Source organism: Patagioenas fasciata, chromosome 8 (assembly GCF_037038585.1).
Source record: "Patagioenas fasciata isolate bPatFas1 chromosome 8, bPatFas1.hap1, whole genome shotgun sequence".
NCBI lineage: Eukaryota > Metazoa > Chordata > Aves > Columbiformes > Columbidae > Patagioenas > Patagioenas fasciata.
The window spans coordinates 15,105,573-15,128,851 of record NC_092527.1 but is presented as its reverse complement, the minus strand read 5'-3'; the positions used below and the strand labels follow the sequence as shown (position 1 = coordinate 15,128,851).

At 41.8% G+C, this 23,279-nt stretch overlaps 1 protein-coding gene across 2 annotated transcripts in view; it reads left to right on the top strand.

The window, feature by feature from the left end:
• Positions 1-697: 697 nt before the first annotated feature.
• The window catches only part of ZCCHC24 (zinc finger CCHC-type containing 24), a 120,397-nt gene continuing 97,815 nt past the window's right edge, over positions 698-23,279 (top strand). Inside the window, exons 1-2 of one of the 2 annotated variants that reach the window (XM_071811745.1) lie at positions 698-1,290; positions 17,998-18,198. In XM_071811745.1, coding sequence (XP_071667846.1) covers positions 1,051-1,290; positions 17,998-18,198 — 441 coding nt within the window. In that variant the 5' untranslated portion in view covers positions 698-1,050. The remainder of the gene's footprint in view (positions 1,291-17,997; positions 18,199-23,279) is intronic. The other variant, XM_065843896.2, reaches the window with a different exon arrangement.

Genomic DNA, 23,279 nt, shown 5'->3' with positions numbered 1-23,279 from the left:
ACCAGCTTACCCACTCAGGCTCCTTCCTAAAAGGAGAATCATTCATCATCCTCTTTTGTGCTACTAACTCCTTAAAAGGCCTACTTAGCTTTAACTCCAGTGTATCCCACTGCAGCCACGCTCCCCAAGAGCCTGCGCCAGGGCTACCTAGATGGATTTCAAAGGGAACATCGCCCGCTTGCCTGCCTTATTTGGGAAACCCTGACTCTGCAAGGCTTGGCACAACCTCCGTGACCGAGTAAGCCTTTGTAAACCTGGAGCTTTGGCAGAGATTTAATGAGAAGGAACTTCAGGTTACTATGAGCTCCTAGCATCGGCAAGAAATAGAAACGAGAGTGGAAAGGGAGGGCGGGCTGACGAATCACCAAGCGAAACTTGCAGAGTTAAAAACAACCCCGAAACAGCCCGGCGAGCTGCCTTCGGAAAGGCTTTGCGTGTGTTGCGTGTAAAAACCTTCAGGAAGGAGGAAAAGGAAGGCCGGGGAGCGAGCGAGCCGGCGCAAACCAGGCGGGCAAGTCGCCAGCGGCCCGGGGACCTCCGCCGGTACACATACACACATATAATAGATATACACACACACGCACGCAGCCGGGCAGGGCAGGGCCGGGGGCGGAGCGGCGCCGGGACGCCCCTGCATCCAGCGGCGCGGCCACCGCCCGCCCCCCGCACCCCCGTGGCGGGCGAGAGGCCTATGGGGGCGCGGCGCCGCAGCCGGAGCGCCGGCAGCCCCTCCCCGCCGCTGCCTGCGGGAGTGGGAATAAAGACAGATAGCGGGGCAGGCACCGGCCGGGCGGGAGAGCGCAGAAAGTTTCCTGCGGAGCCCGCGGGCGGCGGCAGCGATGCCCGTGCTGCGCGGAGCGCTGGGCGGGCGCCGCCGGCCTTAGGGGCAGCGAGAGCGGCGCGGGGCCCGACAGCAAGCCCCCGGCCTCTCCTCCGGGCGGCGAGGAGGAAGCACCCCGGGCAGGGACGAGAGAGCGGCGCCGTTCGGAGCACGGGGAGGGGGAGCGGCACCGCGGGGAAAGCCGCCGCCGGCAGAGCCCCTGGGGAAAAATGAGCTTGTTGTCAGCCATCGACACCAGCGCCGCGTCCGTCTACCAGCCCGCCCAGCTCCTCAACTGGGTCTATCTCTCGCTGCAAGACACGCACCAGGCCAGCGCCTTCGATGCCTTCAGACCCGAACCCTCCTCGTCCCAGCACCCCGACCTCGGCTACACCAAGAGCACCCCGGAGCTGGGCTCCTCGCTCAGCTCCAGCTATCTCAACAGCTTCTTCCAGCTCCAGCGGAGCGAGGTGAGTCCGCACCACCGCCGCCCGGCGCGCAGCCCCCGGCCCCCCCCGGCCGCAACCGCCATGATGCCTGGGCAGCTTCCCCCCCACCCTCCGAGCCAGGACCGAGCCCGCCGGCGGGACGGGGCAGCCCCGCTCCGCGCCCCGCACGGCTGGGGAGGCTAGTCCGGCGGCGCAGGTTCGTTCCCCGGCCCCTTCCCGCCCCGCCGGAGCGCGCTGCTTCGCTCCTCCGGCCCCTCGGCGCTGGCGCCCGTCCCGCTAACGGGCCGTCGGGACGAGGCGCCGCCGCCCGAGCGGCATTGGCGAAGCTGCACCCGCAGCCGCCTCCGCCCGCCGCCCGTGTTGACAGTCTGGTAAATGGTTACACCGATTTCCCTTGCGCTGGCGGGACGGTGCCGGCGTACGAGGTGGGGGGCCACACAGAAAGTGCTACAACCGTAACAACATGCAAAAATGCCCCTACCCCACCTTTTTATGAGACTTAAAAAAGTCGACATAAAGAATATATGTAGTTTAAGAGAGATCAGAGGCGATGTTATTTGAAAGGAAGAAATATAAACAGGAACGTGACAAAAACAGAGTGAAAAAAGTTTTATGCACATTTCATAACACAAGAGCAAGACTAAATGAAACCAAAGGGAAGGAAGCTAAAAAAACAGGGTATGCAAAGACAATTCACTGTGGAACTCCCTGTCACAGGAAGTTGTTGAGGTCAAGCAGTTCTGCATTGGAGGGACTTCACATGCATGGAGATACTGCAAGGTGGCACCTCGCTCACAGCCTCTCCAGAAAAGATCCAACAATGTCATTACTCCATACCATGGAGCTCTTGCCACAGACATTCAACAGTGGCTCCATTTGATGAGGGTTAGATGCAGCTCTAGCAGTTCCCACGGAATGACATTTCAGAGCCCTCCCAGCACCACTTAAGTTAAAGCATAGGTTTAGAAAGTACTCTCAGTCAAAATACATGTTGATGTTTTTCCACTAAAGATATGAGGTTGTTAAAACCACATCAAATTCCCTAACTATTATGATGTTATAGCTCTTAATAGTTAAGAGCTCGAGTTTTATATACACACACTTTTTTCCTTAGTTAGAAATTCTTTCTTCTTAAGAATTTCACAAAACACATCCAGTCTCAAAATACATACTTTCAGAAACAGTGTCTATTTCCAAATCCATTCAATCTGATCTACCCAGCTTTATTAAGCACAGCAAAACATACCTAGTTTAAAAATACACAGACTTAACAAGCACGTTAATTTTGCAAAAACACTAACAGGCAGTGTAGTGTAAACTTCCAGCTGCCTACCTGTTGATTACAAATTGTAGATTTTGCCCCTTTCTGCTTGGCTTGCAAGCTTCATGGTGCCCAGGTAGCGACAAGACTCCAGGGGTTTGGCCTACCTGGACTTCCTCCAAACTGGGACTTCGTTCAGGTCCGTGTTTGTTCAAGTCAGGATGCATTCTGCTCACAACGGGTCCTTTCTCTTCCTAGGAAAAAAAAAAAAAGGAAGAAACAAGTAAATGGAGGCTACATCCAGGAAGCCTTTGAAACAGTCTCTGAGAAAGTTTTCTTTTCCTTAAAGTTCCCCCCAAATTTGTTTTCTGCGTCCACTGTACTGGTTGCAAATAGGGGCTAATCCTTTTGCCACACTCTCTCCCTTTCCAGTTGGCTCACATTTCTTTCCATTTTTTCCCCCCAAACTGTTTTCTCCTTTCTTCTGGAAAATAATTTCCCCCTTATGCCAGGCCTTCCCCAGCCCCAGCTCAGAGCGATCAGCCCCTTTGCAGCCTCCCCAGCCACGCTGCTTTTGGATTGCAGCAGTCACCTTAGCTGCATTTCTGCATGGATTCCTATCATCTATAAGCTGCATGGCCACAACTTTTTTTTGTTAACTATTTTTAACCTCATTACAGTTTCCTGAGCCACATGAATGACAACAACTGAGAATGCCAGCTCTGTAGAAAGCCTAGGGCATTCAGTGCTCAGGAAATAAGGAGCCATTTCATTCTATGCAGATATTTTAATATTTTTGAAAGATGAAGTATGCTCGTTTGTTCCAGTTCATTTTCCAGCCTGCGACAACAATAGAATTGACTGTGTGGCTGACAGAGACACTTCTATGTTTCCAATCTTTACCTGATCTGTACGTCAATACAGAGTAACCTGAAAAGAGGGACAGGGGCACAGCCATCTCGTATGGCATGGCAGTGAATCTGACCTCCTGGATACACCCCCAAAGCAAGCAGGGAGCCCTTCATTTCCACAGGCTAACGCTGCCGGCTTCTACAGCAGCTTTCATTCAAAGGTTTAGAAGGTGTTAGAGATACTGTTGCTCAAAAAGAGTTCCGTCCATATGTTAGATGCTCCATTCTTTCCAAAAACTAGAAATTAAACTGCTTTTTTGGCAGTGGTCACCCAAGAGTTTCCTACAGCATCACGCTCTTAATTCTTGAGATTCTAACGTGTTTATTTGCAGGTGCCATTGGGTATACACTAAGTATTTCAACTGCGTAAAATTATTTTGGGGAGCATTAGTACCATATGCTGCTTTTGCATCAAGTGGGCTTATGCTATCTTTGGAACTACACGTAGCTTTCCACAGTTAAACGGTTGACTGTTTTCTGCACAATGCTTGCTTTGGTTAGTATTTTTTTCTTCCTCCCAGTTTTGTCCTGGGTTGGCTTAGGCTAGAGCTGAGCTGTGACAATGATTGACACATAGCTGTACGCAATATTTGGAAAGTGACCTAATGAGGGGCCAAAATAGCAACAAATGGAGAAGTGATAGGATCATAGGGTGTAAAATAGTCTTGTGTCGTGTATGTTGCCTTGCAATTGAAAAATTCTGGAGAAGGATGCTTGGAATAAGAGACAGCACTTGTGAAAAGTCGCTATTATACAGGGTTTGCAAGTCTGCATGGCAGTGCCTGTGTATGTGACTTGCATGCTGACCAAAGGAACTGGACAGAAAAAAAAGTGCCAGCACCCACAGAGTAGTCTAGCACTGCACCAAGATTTTTGTCCTCCAGACTTTTTCCACTACAATGGACGCCTTCTAAATAAACATGATGAACACAGCTGTTTGGTACATAAAAGCCCATTGTACCAGGAAAAAAAAAAAAACAAACAATAATAAAGGTTTAAACAGTAAAGTGACAATGAGTGTTTTGTTCTATATGCAAGACTCATTTTGCAAAACAGACCTGCTTTAAATAAAACTTTACTGCAGCATTTGTCCTAGATATGAAACTAAAGCATGTTAGAACATTAAGATGCATTAAGTTGGCTACTGAACTGAGCTCCACCCTCATTATAACACCATATATCAGAGCCAAGTATTTGAGGTTCTGTTGTGGGGCTGGTTACATGGGATTTAATGTGTTTGAGACATAGCCAGGTAACTGTGGCTTTGTGTCATCAAGTGGTATAACTGAGAAAGCTACAGTAAGGGTGTAAGAGACTCCTATAGTATTTTTCTGTACTCACAGTCAGCATTCAACCAGATCAATACTGACTTCCGTCAAGAAGAGACAGCAACTAGAAATCACCATGTTATAATAATCAAACTTGTTTCTTTGAACCTAGAGCACTAATTTCAGCACAAGCCCATATTTACCCATGAGAAGGAGTCTTTGTCCTAATGAATTCTTTGCCCATGTGCAATACTCTGTGTGTCTTTCAAGAGGAAAATTCCTTCTAGAAACCTCTATAGCAGCCACTTTCCTGATCTAAACCAGATCTTATTTAAGCACAAATAACTGCATATACTAGATTAGAAAATAATCAGCGTTTTCAGAAAGTAGTTCATGTTTCTGACTCGGGGACTTCCAGATCCAATCCTTATAGGCAAGAGAGGAATTAATTGCAAATGAGAGAACTGGAGGTAGCTCAGTTTGCTACAGTAAGATGGATATCACTCTCTTGGACAGGAAAATTTTGGGAATTAAAAATAAAATTGGAGTGTACTGTGGGAAATAACACTCAAACCCCTGTGGAACAGAAGCAGGTCTGCAACAGTGGGATAGATACTGCTTATCACACAGTTTCCCAAAGAAATAAAGTTAATATGACAGCAACAAATCCCATGAAACACTAGCAAGAACAGACAAATGTATGGAAGGAAGTTGGCACTTCCACAGAAGATACTTTTTGTATCAGAAAACCTTGTTTTCTACGTGTCCTCTAAAGAATTAGAGGAACACACACTAGCCTGATACTTGATGAAGACAGATCTGTTCTTTAGCCTAGATGAATTAATTTGGAGGATGATACAATTAAAAGAAAAAAAAAAAATCATTCTCATAGTATCAGAAGAATACAGCGAATGCCATACAAGGTCAGGCAACTGACCCACTAAATTAAGTGTCATATCTCTGAGAACAACCATGACTAAAACACTTAAAAAGAGAGAGGAAAACACCTTGTAAGACTCTTCTCACAACCAGTACAGTCCTAAGGCAAATACAACAGAGATGCAGATTAGTGGGAACGGCCATATGCTCCAAAGCATTTCTGATTCCCTTGACTTTGTGGAATATTATTAGTTATTCTAACACAGAGCATATTTCTGACACACAGAGTGCTTAATGCACAGTCAGGACTTCTTGCTTCACACTTTCAGACTAAACAGGCACAGTTTTATCTCACTTTATGTAAGAGTAGTTATTGACAATGAGAGTAGTGCAGCATACAGGCTGCATGCAGTACATGCAAGCATCCTTTAGTAACGATGATTATTACTTGATTTCCTCATCTTAGTTTTTCCCAGTGTTCTTCACGTAAGCAGTAACAAGTCAGTGGCTTTGTCCTTCTACAAATTGTATTGAAAAGGCAATAGCTCAACAATTTCTGTGTTGGGGAACCTTGCCCTCCCTGCCTCAGAATGATTGTACGTTACAGATATTTTGTGGCTAAAGTGCCAGTCAGCTCCTTTCAAGCTGCTTTTCAAGAAGTTAAATGTCAGTTCTCACACTGGACCTTGTAAGAGATTCCAAGGAGCTGAGTCTCTATAGTCAGGAGACAATACGCATTTGGGGATCTTGGTGGCATCAGCCTCCTCCGTCCTCCCACACAGCCAGCTCTAGAGCCCTTTTGACAATATTGCCTCAGCACACAAAGTGCAGCTTTCACAGCCCACTCTATGCTGGACCCAGAGTCTCAGATCCTATTACAGGTATTTGAGCTAACAACTACTCTGTTTCCAATTCCAACTGGATATGTGCTTTAAAAACCTGAATTTTTGCATTTTAATTCTAGAAGTATTCTTTTTTAGCTCCCTGTTCTTATTTCTGCAGCTGTGGCCTCCTGTCCTGCTATTTCTCTCTTTGGAAAACACCTTATTTTGCCAGGGAAGAAAGAAAACCTACGTGAATGCACTATAGGAAGTGGAGTCTGAAAATAAGATCTGTGTTTTGTATAAATGGGAAACTCAAGTTATTGTACAAATTACACTCTTCCATTTGTATCCCCAGATACAGCTTCAGGCTTCTCTACTCTCCAGAATTATTTTTGTTGTTATTGTTCTGTGCTGCATATGGTAGATACCCTTCTTATTTCTTCACACTGAGCCTAAATTACCTAATAGCAATTTGATTGCAGAAGGCAATACACAAGAGCCAAATTTGCTTCTCTTAAGAAAGTATGCTAAATACAGTTATGTTGCTTTTAGTCAGGCTTCCTTACCTGAATAAGAACAGCAGAAAGCTCCCACAAGTAAGAAGAAATGAAGATACATTGAAGTTACTCAAACAGCCAGAGCCTCTTTTTGTGGCTTCCTCACCCTCCCTACACCTGAAGCCAATGCTGTTGTAGCTCTGCAGCACACCTGCACTACCTCTAGCCTTAACTAGTTCAAACACGATTCACAGCTGGGCTTTACTTTATGGGAAAAGAGTATTATCCACCTTAGACTTCTGCAGCTACTGGCAAGAGCTAAAATATTAATTGCTGAACCTAAATCTAGTCTTCCAGAAGAGGGATATGGGCTTTCTGCTTTACTATTGATTTCTTTTTGATAGGTTAAAAAAAAAACCCAAACAACAGCTAGCAATAGAAGATAAACCAATTATATGTTTACTTTCTGATTAGTTGAACATTATTGCCAAGTCTTTTAAAACATTTGGGAGGAGCACTGGCATTCACTTTCTATCTCACAAATACGTCGATGTCTTCAAAAACTTGCCAGGTGATACATAGAAAAAAACACTCCAATCCATAATTGGAGGCAAAAGCATGTAGAATTCTTGTTACAATCCTATTTTATACACACAGCTTTCAGTTACACAGTTATTTTACGTGTTTACAGCATCTTCCATCCCAAGGCACCCAAACAAAGGGGTGATGTAATTGTACGTTGGGTAATGATTTTTCATCCCTTCCTCTTTTGCTCTGCAGACACAGGCTCAGTTATTCAGAATAGAAAAGGAAGATCCTTCTCCAATGAACTGCACAAATGATCAGACAATCAACTCTGACTTGAACATGGAAGTTTATGGAGTATATGGAACGAATGGATAACCAAAATGTGTACACAACTGCTTTTATCCAAAAGCCAATCCCCCTCACATCTTCCACCCTCCCCTCCCACCTTTTTGTTGTTTGTTTGGGGAATTTTGTGGAGTTGTAGGAGATAGATAGCAAACAACTTTTATCAATGGCCCTGTTATTTTAGTAATAAACAATTAGAAGAAAAGATCACATTATTGACAGTCGCTAGGTGAGGATTAATGCAAATAAAGTTTTCTAGTTCAGAGTTTAAGTGGACCATAGAAAGACACTGACACCTGATTCAAGCAATATTTAAATCTAAGACCAGAGGATCTTTTCTGTGCTACTTTAAGAAGCATAAAACACAACAACACAGTGCAGTTGCAGAAAGCTGCAGGAACAGAGCTAAATCGTACAATACTGATAATATGTGTTTGCATAGAAACAAAAGCAAAGGTGTTCTGTTATGTAAACTAAACACATAAATCCAAATGCTGCCTAAAAAGCGATACTGGTTATCACCTTAAAGATTCTGAATGGTTTTGTGAAATGAAATATTCATACCTTAGTTTCTGGGTTTTTTTTCTCAGAAAAATTGCCAGCAGCCTGATGCCCATTTTGCCACCCTTGTGGATTGCCCTTCATCTTTTACAAAGTCACAATGAAATTATTAAATTAATGGAAAGAATATAAGTCTCTGCTTCATGGCAGTTTACTTAAGTTCTATCTGGGTTCCAGAGAAGTTATAAAGGATCAAAGGAACCAACTAAGTTTTACAAAGCTATTCAAATCTTACAGTAATGCTGTCATAATTTAGACAGACAGTACTTCATCAGTGTCACAGTTTAGATCACTTCTTTTTTTTCCTGCAGGTTGGTTTTTGTTCTCAGAAATGTCACAAACAGTCTCTGATCTACTAAAAGTAGAACCTAAAATTATAGACAGATTCACTTGAGGGAAGCAGAATAAATGCAGGTTTATGAGGCCTTGACTTTGTCTGTGTCCTTCCCAGTCTAGCCAGGCCAGCACAGCTGTTCAGAGTTTTGATGATTTTTTAAGTTTTAACATATGACAAGACTAGCCCATTACTTTCTGTCATGTGTTTTGGTGTAGGCAAATATTAAACAAGGCCAATACTTAGTCTAAGAGCAATATTAAGGAGCCTCTTGTAGGCCCTTTTTCTTAGCTCTTTTAACTGCTGCTGATAGGAGAGCTGCTGCGTGGTCTTCCAAACACAACTTAGGAAATACATTTTGCGTTTCTACAGATTTAGTTTGAAGATAAGCAAATGCCCTCATGGTCTGGGACTTCTCCTGTCATATCCAAAGCAGAACTAAATTCCTGCTGTATTAAACGACCACCCACTCCTACTCCCTGCACATGGCAGGATTTGGTGTCTCTTTTGAATGAACCCAAGTGCAATACCCTAGAAGGATCACAGGAATCTGGAAATCTATATTTACATCTCAGCTTACTAACTGCCAACGAAGCAAACATTTCAAAGGGATCGTCTTGCTCCCATCGGTTTCTCTTGTCAACCTAGGGGTTCCAGGTTTCTAAACTTGGTTGCACTTGTAGCAGGAGAATTGGAGCCTGTATTTCTTCACACCAAGCCAGCCTGCCAGGCCACTATTTGTGTGTAACCATTAGGGCTCTGGATACCTGTGGTTGAACAGAAAGCAAAGGAGCTATTGTGCAGTCATTGCATGCTGAAAATGGGGGATTAGTAAGAGCTCTTAAGAGGGTTTGAGCATCCTTGAAATACAGACATGTTTTTATAATCATCTTTCTTCAACGTACATCACAACGGAAATTAATAAGAGTAATAGATTCATGCTTCTAACAGAGGCAACCTGGAAAAATATCCTTAAGTCTGCTTGGAAACCAGATTACTCAGCTGTTATTTTTGATTTATCTGAAGCAGATTGTGAAGTTTTAGCTTTACTTGCTCAGATCACACTTCAAGCTGTGCTGTATCACAACTGATTAAGAAGGTGGCTCTAAATGTAGATAAAACTATCTAAAAGCTGGAATCACAAAATGAAATCCCAGCCTGCCATTTGGTACATGGAAATAATTTATTTTCCTCACTACATTCAATTTAATAAAATTTTTTGTCTTCCCATGAGTGCAGGAACTGAGGCCCTAAATACATTGCAAGGGGCCCATTTTGGGCAGATGATGTATTGTTTCTACCTCTGACAGTGACCTTAGCTTTGCCTCTTTTAAACTTTGGCAGCTGTCGCAGAGGTTTCTGTGCCAAGAAGGCATTACTGAATGTAAATGATATAAACAACACTGTCTCAGACTTAAAGTTAGATTTAACCCAAAATGGACATTTCTAGCAAAACCTTTCATCATGCAAGAGCTGCACAGGAGGTAAATACTTTCCTAAGTGTGTCTTGAACAGGCACATATCTATTTCCGGGTGTTATTTTTCTTATGTTTGGAGTGTCAAAAGACCCACCAAATGAGAGGAAACCTGACTCTTGTTTTTCAAACTGCAGATCAGATTGAGACAAGATTTCCCGCAGGAAACAGAGATGTTAACAGAACGTGCAGGGGTCAAAACTTGTCCGTCCGTTTCTCCCCTCACTTTACGCTGTACAACCTTCATAACTGCCTCCTGGTCTTAGAACCCTGTCTCGACAAAATAGGCTTATTTTTGGAGGACGTGAGGAGGCGGTGGGACGGAGGTGCCTGGCAGAGGCCCTCCCCACGGCCGCGCTCAGAAAGGTCAGGGAGGCTGGCGGTCTGCAGCCTGGGGAGACTCAGCTGCAGGCAGCGGAGGGACAGCCCGAGGAATGAAACCTCCTGTGGGGATGTGTTAAAGTAATTTGCAACGTGAATGGTCTCCCTTGTCCCTAATATAGTGCTCATGTGTTACAGCTTCTCTTTAACAGAAGTGGGCAGTTGTTTAGTGTTCAGTGAGTGAAAAGGATCCCTGCAGAGCTTGATGCAAGATTTAGAGAGTTCCTCCAAGACTGTACACCTCTGACCAGAGGAAATCTCTATCCTCTCCTTTCCCATCTTTTCACATCTGCTGTTAAAGGCTTTTTGTGAGGCCCCTGTACGTTGTGTGAAACATGTGTGGCCCACTGACATCCACAGCAAACCTTTCCCTGAGGCTGGAATAAGGAGAACCATGCTACTAGTGGAGAGCTAAGAGGCTTTACCTGAGCTTCAGCAAGCCTCATTACAGTGATTGAGCAACTTCTTAACTGTCAGCATTTAGTTACTTCTATACCACTGTAGAGTAAGAGGGGCAGCAGCTCTTTTTTTGAAGATCTAAGGATCTGTGAAACTCTTTGAAAGCTTTGGATCAAGATGTTAAAGATATGCAGATAGAAGGCAAGGCAAGATGGCAGCATGCATTGCTCTTTGAGCTTGCCAGGAGCCGAGGGTGTGCTGGTCTTACGCAGAGGAGCACGTTGCACCCACTTGCTCATCTGCACCGTCTCAGCTGCAATGAGCAACTACAACATGAGAAGACACAGTCAGCCAGTGGTCAGTATAAGCATGTATTTTATTTATCTAAAGCCCTCTACAGAACAAGGATGTATTAAGGTATACTTGGTTAATCAAACTAGCTAGAAATGTATTAATTAAGGTTTACTTGGCTTATCTGCATTTATCTTTGTATTTAGATGAGGAGCTTGAGGAAATCACGTTTTACCAAACTCAGCCCAAAGACTGGATTTTTTGACAGCTAACTTAAACACTGACTTCAGAATGAAACAGAAGCCCAAGTCTTTTATTTATTCCTCCAGGCAAATATTTTCTTCACTGAGTGATGAGCTTTGCTTGCGGTTATCGAATGATAACATGTTACTGAGTAAACTCTTCAGCTGTTTTCTGTAGAAGTTATCTTTAATTCATCAGAGAAGCTAAAGCAGACATAAGCCATACAGGAACAGTTTTTGAGGTAATTAAACTCCCCTATTTCTGGCTCCAATTAATACAACTAAATTTATAATAGTATTTTCATTTAACCTTTCTATTTTCAGAAGGCTTTGGAGTTGGCTGAAACCATTATTTCTGCACTGGACATTTTCTCTGGGGACAAAGCAGGGAACTGTTTTGACTATTTATAAAGGGTTAAAGCTCAGAAAGGCCACAGATTTGTGGTTCTCCACACATTATCATCTTCAGATGCAGCTGTTGTGCTTTCACACACATTGCTTGGCCCCACAGATAAATCCCACATCAGACGCGAGCCTTGCGGCACTGACTGGGAAGACCAGTGCCATCAGGTTAAGTTTTGTGTATTAGCACATACAGGCCACTGAATTACTATTTGGATAGCTTCAGATTTCCCCCTCCTCTGACGTGAAAATAGCAACTGAGTGAAAGCAATGACTTGTCTAGCCTACTGTTTCACTCATGACACAGCATGGGGATCAGTTGTTATCTTCATGACTATCCAAGCTGATAAACAACCTCAGCACCTTTTGACATTTCAGTGCAGGGCTAATAATTAGCATGGCTAGTCTGTTTACCATCATACCCGACTCATAGACTGGAGAATGTTTATAATTTACAGTATATGAAAACCTTACTTTTTTCCACACTGATAATAGGGCAACCCTACTGCTTTTTCCAAACTTCAAACAGCCATGGCACCTGGTGACTTAAACTTCATGCTGGAGGTTAACACTGCTGTATTTTTTGTTCGCTTTATTAGGTTGGCAACATACTTAAAAAGTAAGTAATTAAAAATACTTTGCTCATCACTTTTCAATTAGAGACTGTTTAATGTAGTGGAAGAACCAATGACTGGACTACGTTATAGGAATACTGAAATGGTACAGGACCTCACTTCAGTACGTGCAATTGAAACAAACACACAACCACTAGCACAAATCTTACCAACTTACGGCTCGAGCAGGCTCTTTCACAAGTCCTTTAGAGATGCCTGTAAAAAGGCAAGAATTTTTTCATATTGGATCGATTTTTTTTTTTTTTTTTGGTTGGTGTTTTTAATGTTAACACACTACATTTTAGGTGGAATAGTCACAACAATGCTGCCACATCCAAGGGAAATTACCCTGCTAAAACAGCCACCTCTGCCAACTTCAACATTAAGTTTTTTAGCTAGCAGAAACAATAAAGGACATTTGCAATTAGGGATAATATACACCGAATCCAACAGTTTTGGAGCATTATATGGCTCCTCCTATCCAATTTTAGCTATTGCACTTAAACAGCAGATAACTTCTAAAAGGGAAGAAGTTGCATTTTCTCCATGCTCATTCAGCCAGTTTAAATACTTCTTTTTCTCTGTTTTAACTGGTGATGTATTGTGTGTGTGTACCAGTGTAGTTTCTTTTTTTGGATGGTTGTGTGGGAAAGAGGTCTTCAAAGGGGTGGGTGAAGTAGTTTTTAAAGTATAACTCCAAAATAAAAGTAAAAATAAAACCAAACAACACCAAACACCAAACACATGTACTGGCCAGGCATAGTCCAGCAGAAATCATTCAGGTTTCAGGTAACTGATGGATTTGTACCCCTTTAGCACTGCCTGAAGGGTTCAGCAGCCACAGGCAGAAACTGAATTTTCCAGATATGCCTTTACATTTCCAGTCCCATGCCTAGAAATTTTGCATCTTAACTACTGTAAGTCCTAATAACAAGGTTCCATTCACACATAAAGAAATTGCTGTCACTTATTAATATCAGGTGTCCTGGAAAATAGGTAATCCCATAACCTCTGGGCAGAATTGAGTGTTGTCACAGTTGAAATGCAACACGGTATCTGTGCTTTCTGCTCCTCATTAAAAAGTATCTTTACAGCTAAAGCAATTGCCAAACCAGTGGGAAGTCTGGAAAGGAAGACTTACCACCTATTTGTACAAGTGTTTTGTTGCATATTCCTAACAGCACAGTTGCCTTTATTTTCAACACAATACCATCACTAAAAGAGAAGCTGAAGAGATAACATCTGTTTTGGTATTTCCTTATCCACCTCTTGATTCAACAGTCCCAAAAGCCTTCTCTGAAAGGCAGGGACCAGCCAAGGGAAGCAAGAGCATTTGCCGAATCATTCACATAACTAGGAATTTCTTAGAGGTGAGTTAGATGCTGGAAGTCTTGAGTCACTCACATATGTCACTGAACTGGAAATCAGAGTAACCAGGCTATGGAAGACAATAGCTGCCTCTTTTCACAAAGGACCACATGGTAACCTTACAGATTACCTGCCCTTTAACTAGAAACACTTAGCTAACAAATAACAAAGGAAGCCTTATTTCTCAACACCACCAACAAAGAGAGTTTAAAAAAACCTACTGGGCAGAGATGTTGCCTTTAGAAAGTATACCACCAGATCTTCAGTTTGGTTTGCATTTAACTAAGTCAATAAGCTTCATAAGAAGAAAATAAAATCAACAAACAAACTTACATTATCAGCTCCATCTTCCCACCAAGCCAGTTTGGAGGTTTACCACCAGGTCTCCCATCCTCCCACTACAGCAAGATAAGGAAATCCTGAATTCATTGCAGCTGGCCTGATGAGCCTTGTAATTAGGACTTGCAGTGTGGTCTTTTGGCTTCTTGAGAGCACTAACCCTTTCACTGCCAAATCCTGTATATTCTGTCATAGCTCAAAATGAGAATCCAAGTGAGGCATTATTTTTGGTTTCAAAGCGTTGTCTTCTTTTTAAAGAAATAGGTTGGCTTTGCTAGGGGAACACCAGGAACACAAAGCAGTTATTGCTTTTGGTGGAATCCATCAGAGGAGAGGTCTCCCCGCCACCTCTGAGTGCGTACCAATGCACTGGAGCCCAGAATGAGCCAGAATGCGTTTCCCTCCTCCTCTCTATTTTTCTTTCTACTGTTGTCTGCACGAAACCAACCTTCTCCGTGTCACTCTGATCATCCCCTGGATGTTCCTTCCAAGTGTGAAGCTAATTCAGAGTTTTTATTCAAAACCCTTCTTAAAACTCCCCTTTGCAGCAGCGCAAACAGTTAGTAAGGATTGAATTGCTGATTTGCTCAATCAAGTGCCCCAGATGAAAAAATACTGTCTTATGCATCTCAGCAATATTGTTTCATCCTTTGTCTTCTACAAAGACTAAATCACGGTTTGCTTCTATCATATTAATTACATGTTCCTGGGCTTTTGCTATTTGATTCCAGGGGCTGGGATGGTCTTTCCCACCATCCCCCCCTTATAACTTGGCTTTTTGGAATGGCTTTTTTCCTCATCTTTTTCTGAGGAACTATAGATTTCCACAGCTAGCAACAGGATGTAGCACAGTTTGTGCCGGTGCTCTTTATAGTATCTTTCAAGTGCCAGATTGATGTGTTTTTCACACGGACTCAGGGCTGAACTGATATAAGACCATTTTCCAGATCAGATTGGCAGGAACTGTTGAAGCAATTTGCTGGACTCTATACCAGGAGGCTGCATCTTCGGATCATCTAGGAATTTTCCTTAATGAATTTGTTGTTCTTTGAAGCACCAGTGACATAAGCAATTTACATCTTCTCCTCTACTGTCATCTTCTGGGACATTATATTTGTGTCTTTTACGTAACACTTGGCCTCAAGATTATTATAGGGAAGTGTTTCATGGTGGTGTATGTAGACTGGATGTTTTGGCCTGTCCAACTTTGGCACATACCGCAGAAACGCCCTGCCAGCTGAACCAGGTGGCCACTTTCAGAGCCATATATCAGGCTTCAGCCACAGAGCTGTTGGTGGCTGCTAGGATTATGATTTAGTGTTGGTGCAGCCTGTAGTCAGATGGGATCCTGGCTTCTGGCTGCCATGGTTCAAACAAAGAAAAGTTTGTAAACAACTTTTGCTGGGCAAAACTATGGTGGTTGCAACTGTTAATGTTGCTGTACTGACCTGAAATGTGCCAAGAAGGGCTGGTGGAGGAGTGAATTATGTAATATCCAGTCGTGCTGCCAAATTGTTCCCTTGTAATGGGGGTAATAACTCAGCGTAAAGGATACATAGAAAAGAAAATAGTCACCGCTGCGAGCCATATGTCCAATTCAAAGCCCACTGAAGGCAGCAGATACGTATGTTTATTTTTGTCACTGTGTTGGTCCTGGAGGCAGAAATAGCAGCCTCCTGGTGGGCAGGAGTTTTATATTGTACATGCCCAGGGGATGTTCCAGATTTCTGCAATGGGTAAAGAATTTGGGATTTCACACATTCGGTATGTCCATACACCCTTCTATAAAAGTCAGATAATAGGGAATTTGCAAAGTTACTGATGGGTGTAATGCATGTGAAGTGCTTTAAGAATCTCTTGTCAAGAGGGACTCTTAAAAAGAAAGATTTTGTATTATTCCAAGTGTATGTAAGAGAAAGTGGCTCCTAGGGAGACAAGAACTTCTGGAAGACCCTTAATTAATACTGTTTTGGCATCCATAGCACTTCCTCTTCCTTTTAACAATTTGATGCCAAGAATTTCTCATTCCAGTAGTGTTCAATAAATCCTAGAAAATAAATTCCAGTGACCGTTGGAGGTATCTTTGGTTGCTTGATGGCTAAAGCAGCTAAAACCTTTTTGTTAGTTTTTGAAACAGCTTTTCCTTTTAAAATGTACAGGTTTAACCCCTGAAACAACATGACTGCTTCTCCTCTCAGCAGCCAGAATGTCTTGCACCAGCACAGAACTGTGCTGTGCTGGGGGTAAAATGATGGGTGTTTCAGTGCCAGGACACGTGTGACACAGACTCTACCCTGTGGCCCTTGGAATTGTTCCTACTGCTGGGCACCAGCTTCAGCTTTGTCAGAGGGGTCAGTGGAGCTCAGCACAATGTGTTTGGCTGTAGTGAGGCTGGGGTGAAACAGATTTCTGTATGGTGCTGACCTACAACTTAGGCTGAGTTCATGTTGACATTATACACCATCTGCAGTGGGGTGGGATTCAGTGATAGTTGGGACTCATCCAGGTAATTGTGCCTCGAGCTTCTGTATGATTATTTCATAATGTGACTGTTACCCAGAGCATGCACTCATTGTGCAGACATCCAGAATGTTTGAGATCTGTGAGACAAATGTAAGTGAATTTCAGGTTTATTTCACAATCTCTCTAAATACATTTCAATGCTTGTGTTCGATATGTATATAACACATACAAACATGTATGACATATATAAAGACCCCATTGAAATATTTTGATTTAATAACACTGAAAAACAAGGTCTCCACAGAGGGACAGATTGGACCTCTTCTTACCTCACTTTCCCATAAGCCAGCAGTAGTTCTCTGATGCCAGAATTACATGAGCATAGCATTACTGTGAGGTGTACCAAAACTAAGAAACACCCTGTGAAATGTGTCCCATCATTTCAGGGTGGAGAGGACTGTCAATGGTCGGTCCTGTTTCTACAGTGATTCATTACCATGTTAATTATTTTTTTTAAGTTATTATTTACTTTTTAAACTCCTACTACACAGTTTCTTTTGAGCCCTAATACTTTAAAGTGAATCAATCCTTGTTATCTCTATTAGGGAAATTTGCTATTTAGGTGATTATGGGTTTCCTGCTGTTCTAAAACTACTGAACAGCAAATTAGGAGTTTCTGATTGTGATTTGCAGGCTGAGAGAGTGAAGATCCTATTGAGGTAAAGTACAAAAACTAGGTATTTACTGTTTATCAGGAATGTTTAAATCACAGCAGGTTTCCCTTTAGAAAATCCAAGGCAGATGTTTATTGGATGTTTCTTGTCATTGTTTGAACATGTGACTTTATGTTGACTGTCTTTTTAACCAGACTGGAAATTAAAAGTCACTTTACATTTTTCTTGGTGTTCTTTTCCTTTCCCTGACTTCAGTATTGTTTGTGTTAGTAGTTTTGGACACAAAAATGTTCCCTTTTGTGGATTGTTCTTTCAGCTTTTTTGCTGGCATATTCTAAACGTACCATGAATGCGGTTATGATCACACACAAGAAAGCAATCATAGCTTAGCGGAAAGGTTGGACTAGGTGAACCATGGCAAGTTCAACAGTTTGTTCAGCAGTGGGCAGCGGGGTGACCAGCTCTGTTGCATTGCCTTCATGAAACCTCTTTATTAATGGCCTGTATATTGCTCTCCTCAAAAATACAGTCATGTTCCTAATTAAAAAAAAAAAAAATATATATATATAAAACATTTTTTCTGCTGTTTTTATCCTTCCCCTACTTAGATGAGTCTCAGAGCAATCCGTAATACAATACTATTTGAAGTGACATTTTGCTTTTCTTTTGCAGGCTCTGAGCAGCAGTCTGTACAAGAGTGCATCACCGTATGGCTCTCTTAATAACATTGTGGATGGGTTAAGCTCCCTCACTGAACATTTCTCTGACCTATCCCTTTCTTCAGAAGCCAGAAAACCCAGCAAGAGGCCACCTCCTAACTACCTGTGCCACCTCTGCTTTAACAAAGGACACTACATCAAAGACTGCCCACAGGTAAGGAATTTACAATATTCTTGAAAAATCTTTGTGAAAATTTTCACCATTCCTTCATGTAGTAACACAGAATTTGACTGAAATACCTATTTAGAGTGAGTAGCGCTGAAGAAATATCTTGACAAAGTGCCAGCTAGCCATGTGTTCTTTTAATCTATTCTTTATCACAATGCCTATGGAAAAATATGCTATTTCATTTGCCTAATAAACATTATGAAAGATAAAAATATATTAATCTAGGTACCTGAATAAGTAGACTTCGGAAACTTAAAAAATGGCTACTATGTAATTTTCTGTCACAGAGACTGTGTAAAATACATTTTCAAGCAGCGCACTGTATAGTCGGTTTGGCAATGACACTTAATAAAAATATAACAAGTTACATATGTTAAACTAGAATAAATTGTTACACTGGATGAGAACTTTGTATCAGCAACAAAAGCTCCAAGTATATCTGGTGCAAAATATCTTTTGTCTCATAGAGGAGGTTTGCTATACTTGGCAAGATGTGATGGTCTTGAACTCGTAGAACTTTTTTGTAGTGGCAAAGCTGGCGATATTTATTTCCTTAGAAAAGAGGTGTAAACCTGTGTGCACTAAAACCACACACCAATTATTTTTTTCTGAGCCTCCAAGCCACAGTGTGTGAGGTTTCTCCATCCTCTCAAGTTTCAGCTCGATGCAGTCTGTGTTGGCTTAAACTTTCACAACTCCAACAATATTCTATGTAGAGTCCCAAGGAAATTAAAGTGCTGCCAATACTCTAGAAATGCAGATGTGGACATTACCAGCATCCACTTCACTATGACTTTAACCCCCTACCCTCTTAATGTGTGATTTTCAGCAGAATTAGTCTGCATAGAATTAACTACAGTTAATTCACAGCTATAAGCCAAAACACAGGTGGAAAAGCATGTGCCAGCAGAGCAAGGTCAGCATGAACACAAGTCTAATGTCAGATAAGCTTTAACTGAATGTATTCCTCCTGCTGTTATGTATAGTCAACTGTTTTCTTCAAGGATTTTTGCTGTATATGTTTTATTAATTCTAACAGAAGCTGTGGAGTTAAACGACATTTGCAGTGTTGGGTGTGGCACTTGAAAATATTTTACCTCATTATTTCAATATATGTTGAGTAAGGCAGTTTTCTTCAGAAAAAAAAAAGAAATTTTCTTTGCTAGGAGATCAAAAATACTCTAGCAAAACGTTGTGATAGAATGATGTAATAGCATACATTACTTAACAAAAAGGATTAAAACTACAACTACTAAATATGTGGCAGAGTGTAAGAGTGCTCAACTGAGGGAGATGGCTTTGCTGTATGGTGTAAGAAACCAAATGAAGGCAACAGGTTTCTTGACGATCAATACGTGCAAGCTGCAGCTCACACAGATAGTCCCAAGTGAATGTGAATATTGTCAGTAATGCAATTTTTATTTCATAGGTATTTTTACAGTTTGAGGGACTAGGAATTAAAGAATAATGAAAAATGAAAACACACTCGTGGAAATCCAGGAAATGCAAACAAATTAAGGGTCCTGTAAGAAAATTAATTCACTTAAATTGCACATCTTATGTATTTTTTTAAGATTTTACTAGCAATGTCTTCAATTTCTTGGTGAACCAGGACACGAAAAGACTTTCTACAGAACGTACCCTATGGCTGGCTAGTGAGTAATGAGTGAAGGAACACAGGACTGAGAGGCATCTGCTTGCTCACTGCATGTGGTCTTCTACAGTTACAGACAGCCATATCACACAGCCCCTTCTGTAAACAGATCAAGTTTTAGTTGGAAAGTATTTCAGTATTTTGCCTTCACTTCTGCTGATGTGGGAAGCTGCTCCAGAACCTCAGTCCTCTCTCAATTAGAAATCTTCCAGTTTCTAGGAAAAATGTAACTCATGGCCACTGCATAGTCATTTGTTCTCCTGCCAACGTTGTCCTCCACTGAAATAGCTCTTCTCCCTCCATGGTGTTTATCTCAGGATGTATTAATAGACTGCAATCACGTCCTCTCTCAGCATTCATTTTGTAGGACCAGCTGAGCCAGGTTTGCTCGGTCCGTTCACAAAAAATAGATAGACTCTCGGTTCCCTCATCCTTCTCATGACTGTTCTCTTGTCCTTCTCATCTCCTCCCACATGTACATGTGGCACCCCAGAACAGATCCAGATGTCCAAAAAGGCCAACAGAATCCTGGCTTGTATCAGGAATAGTGTGGCCAGCAGGACCAGAGAAGTGATTGTGCCACTGTACTCGGTGCTGGTGAAGCTGCACCTCGAATCCTGTGTTCAGTTTTAGGCCCCTCATCATAAGAAAGACACTGAGGTACTAGAGAGAGTGCAGAGGAGGGCAACAAAGCTGGTGAGGGGTCTGGAGCCCAAGTCTGATGAGGAGCAGCTGAGGGAACTGGGGCTCTTTAGCCTGGAGAAAAGGAGGCTGAGGGGAGACCTTATCACTGTCTACAACTACCTGAAGGGAGGTTGTAGCATGGAGGGGGTTGGTCTCTTCTCCCAAGTAGCAAGTGATAGGATGAGAGGAAATGGCCTCAAGTTGCACCAGGGGAGGTTTAGATGGGATATTAGGAAAATATTCTTCACAGGAAGGGTTGTCAGGCATTAGAACAGGCTGCCCAGGGAAATGGTGGAGTCACCATCCCTGGAGATGTTTAAAAGGCATTTAGATGAGGTTCTTAGGGATGTGGTTTTATGCCAGAGTTAGGTTATGGTTGGACTTCATGATCCTGAGGGTCTCTTCCAACCAAAATGATTCTGTGATTCTATCTCATCAGTGCCTTTTGTTGTGTGTGCACCTGTCTGTTTCAATAGATCAAAGTTTATGTTATTTAAGGAACAGGTGGTATGAAATTAGTTCTGCTTTATTGGACATTTCTAACTCAAGTGTTTTATGGTCAACATGTAAGTGCTTTCTTGGAAAAGAGCAGACTTAAGTCTTCACAGAAACTTAAGCACTTCCCATATTTTGTCTAAATCTGAGGACAGATCTGCAGGGGATGACTCTGTGTGCATGAGTTATGTTCAAAACTTTGAAAACATTCTGCACAAAAAGGGAGCACCAGCAGCAGGATCAAGCCTTTGTTAGGAAGACCCCATTGATTACTATGCTGTTGATGATAACCGATTTCTTAATCTGAACATTATATGCACTACTTAATAGCTTAGATTTTGATGCTTAGTTTTTCTAGGGCTGTCAAAACTGAAAGCCGTTGTGCAAATCCTACCAAAAAAGGGCTGTAGCTATGCCTTTTTAAAGTACTTAAATTCAGATAGAGAAAAGAGATAAACTAATTGAATTTGGACAAAATGGAAACCAGTAAATCATATTGTATTTTTACTTTCTTTTTAAGTAACTGTCTAATACGAAACAGATTTTGAAATGGAGTGCGTTGCGGAGTTTTTCCTGCATAACAAAGAAATTGTGTAACAACTTTGAGACTTTATATCCTCCCTTAATTCTGCTTGTTATAAACACTGTAAAGACGTGTGTTCTTTTTCTGTTGTTATAAAAGTTGATGGTATACCATACTGAGGAAAATATATGTAACAGTTCAGATTTATATCTTAAGTGGTGATCATATTCTAGGAGGTTGAATAGTTATAAACAAAAAAGGCCAGCTTTAGTATTTGAGTACCTGCAGTTTCTCCAATATCCTGTCCAAAACTATGCTGGGAAATTGAAATAGGATTTAGCAAACTACTAGTGTTTTAGTATGTAGTTTGTGTGATCTGCAGTGATAGAAAGTGTGCTTTCTGTTTTAGAAACTACCAGAAATGAGAGCAATGTTATGACTACAATTCATCATTTCCATTTTGCCTACGTTTGCAAAAACTGTTTGTTGCCATTATTTTGTCTGTAAGAAACACAGCACTTTCTATGTTTAGTGTCATCTTTATGGCATACCTACATTTTCTATGAGCTAAATTTTCAACCTCAGTGACTTAGATAATAACATCTTACTCATACCTCTCTGATGTTCTTTCACAGACAGAACTCTCATTGACTTGAATGAAGTTAAAAATGTCGAGAGAATAATGGTTAAAAGCAATGCTCTTAGTCTTAACAAGATGGCTCTCTTAAATTATCATTGACAAGGCCATCAAGTATACTAAGTATTTCTCTTTAAGTAGCAAGGAAAACGAGGAATGGGAGTACTTTTTTGGTCTTGTTTACTAGTGGTTAGTTGTATATACAGAGGTTTATCAAAACTTAGTTTACTTAATTGTGTACTTGAAGGTACTGTGCCAGTGTCCATCGTACATATGCATGGTAACAACAGATTTTCTTTCCCTTGCCAGGACAAATAACGATGAGCTCTGGGGCCAGTAATAGTTAGGATATATGATTCTTTATGACATTTATTTATCTAGCAGATGTAGAAACTCATAGAAGACCTTTTTTAAAAAGTTCCATTGTCTATTTTCAGCCATTATCACTGTAGTCTATATTTTTAAATCCTACAAAATAGAAACGGTGGCATTGTTTGTACTGTGCATGGCCTGTACAAAATGTATCTTGCTTCTTTACAGTATAGGGATGTTATTGACGTTACCACCCTTCCATGATGTCATCTCCCTAAACAGAGACCCGTCATGTAGGTTTAATATGCAGAAAGTACAGGATAATGGGGTATACTGTTAGATACAGTATATATGGACGTATGTGAATAAAACAGCTAGTTCATCGTTCACTGGCTAAGTGACTGAACGCCTGCCATAGTCAAAAATCTTCTTTGGGAAGGAAATATGTGGACACAGATCCCAGACCTCACTTATTGCATACGATATTCCTTCTGTTAAGTTCAGCAGTAGCAGATTAACAGTAAAGGCAGCAACAGTTTGTACTTGCAGAAGTCCAGGCTCAGAGCTCCAGCAAAGCATCTCTGTATGCAAAATTTCCAAACTGCTCTACCCTGTGTTTCTGCCAAGCACCAGTTCTATCTCCTAGTCTCTCTGTCCTAACTTTATTCAGGTGATGTCAAGTCCTTCTGTGATAATATATGCAGGCTTGATCACTCAAAAAATACATGGAATACATGGTTCCAGCCATGTTTTTCTGAATG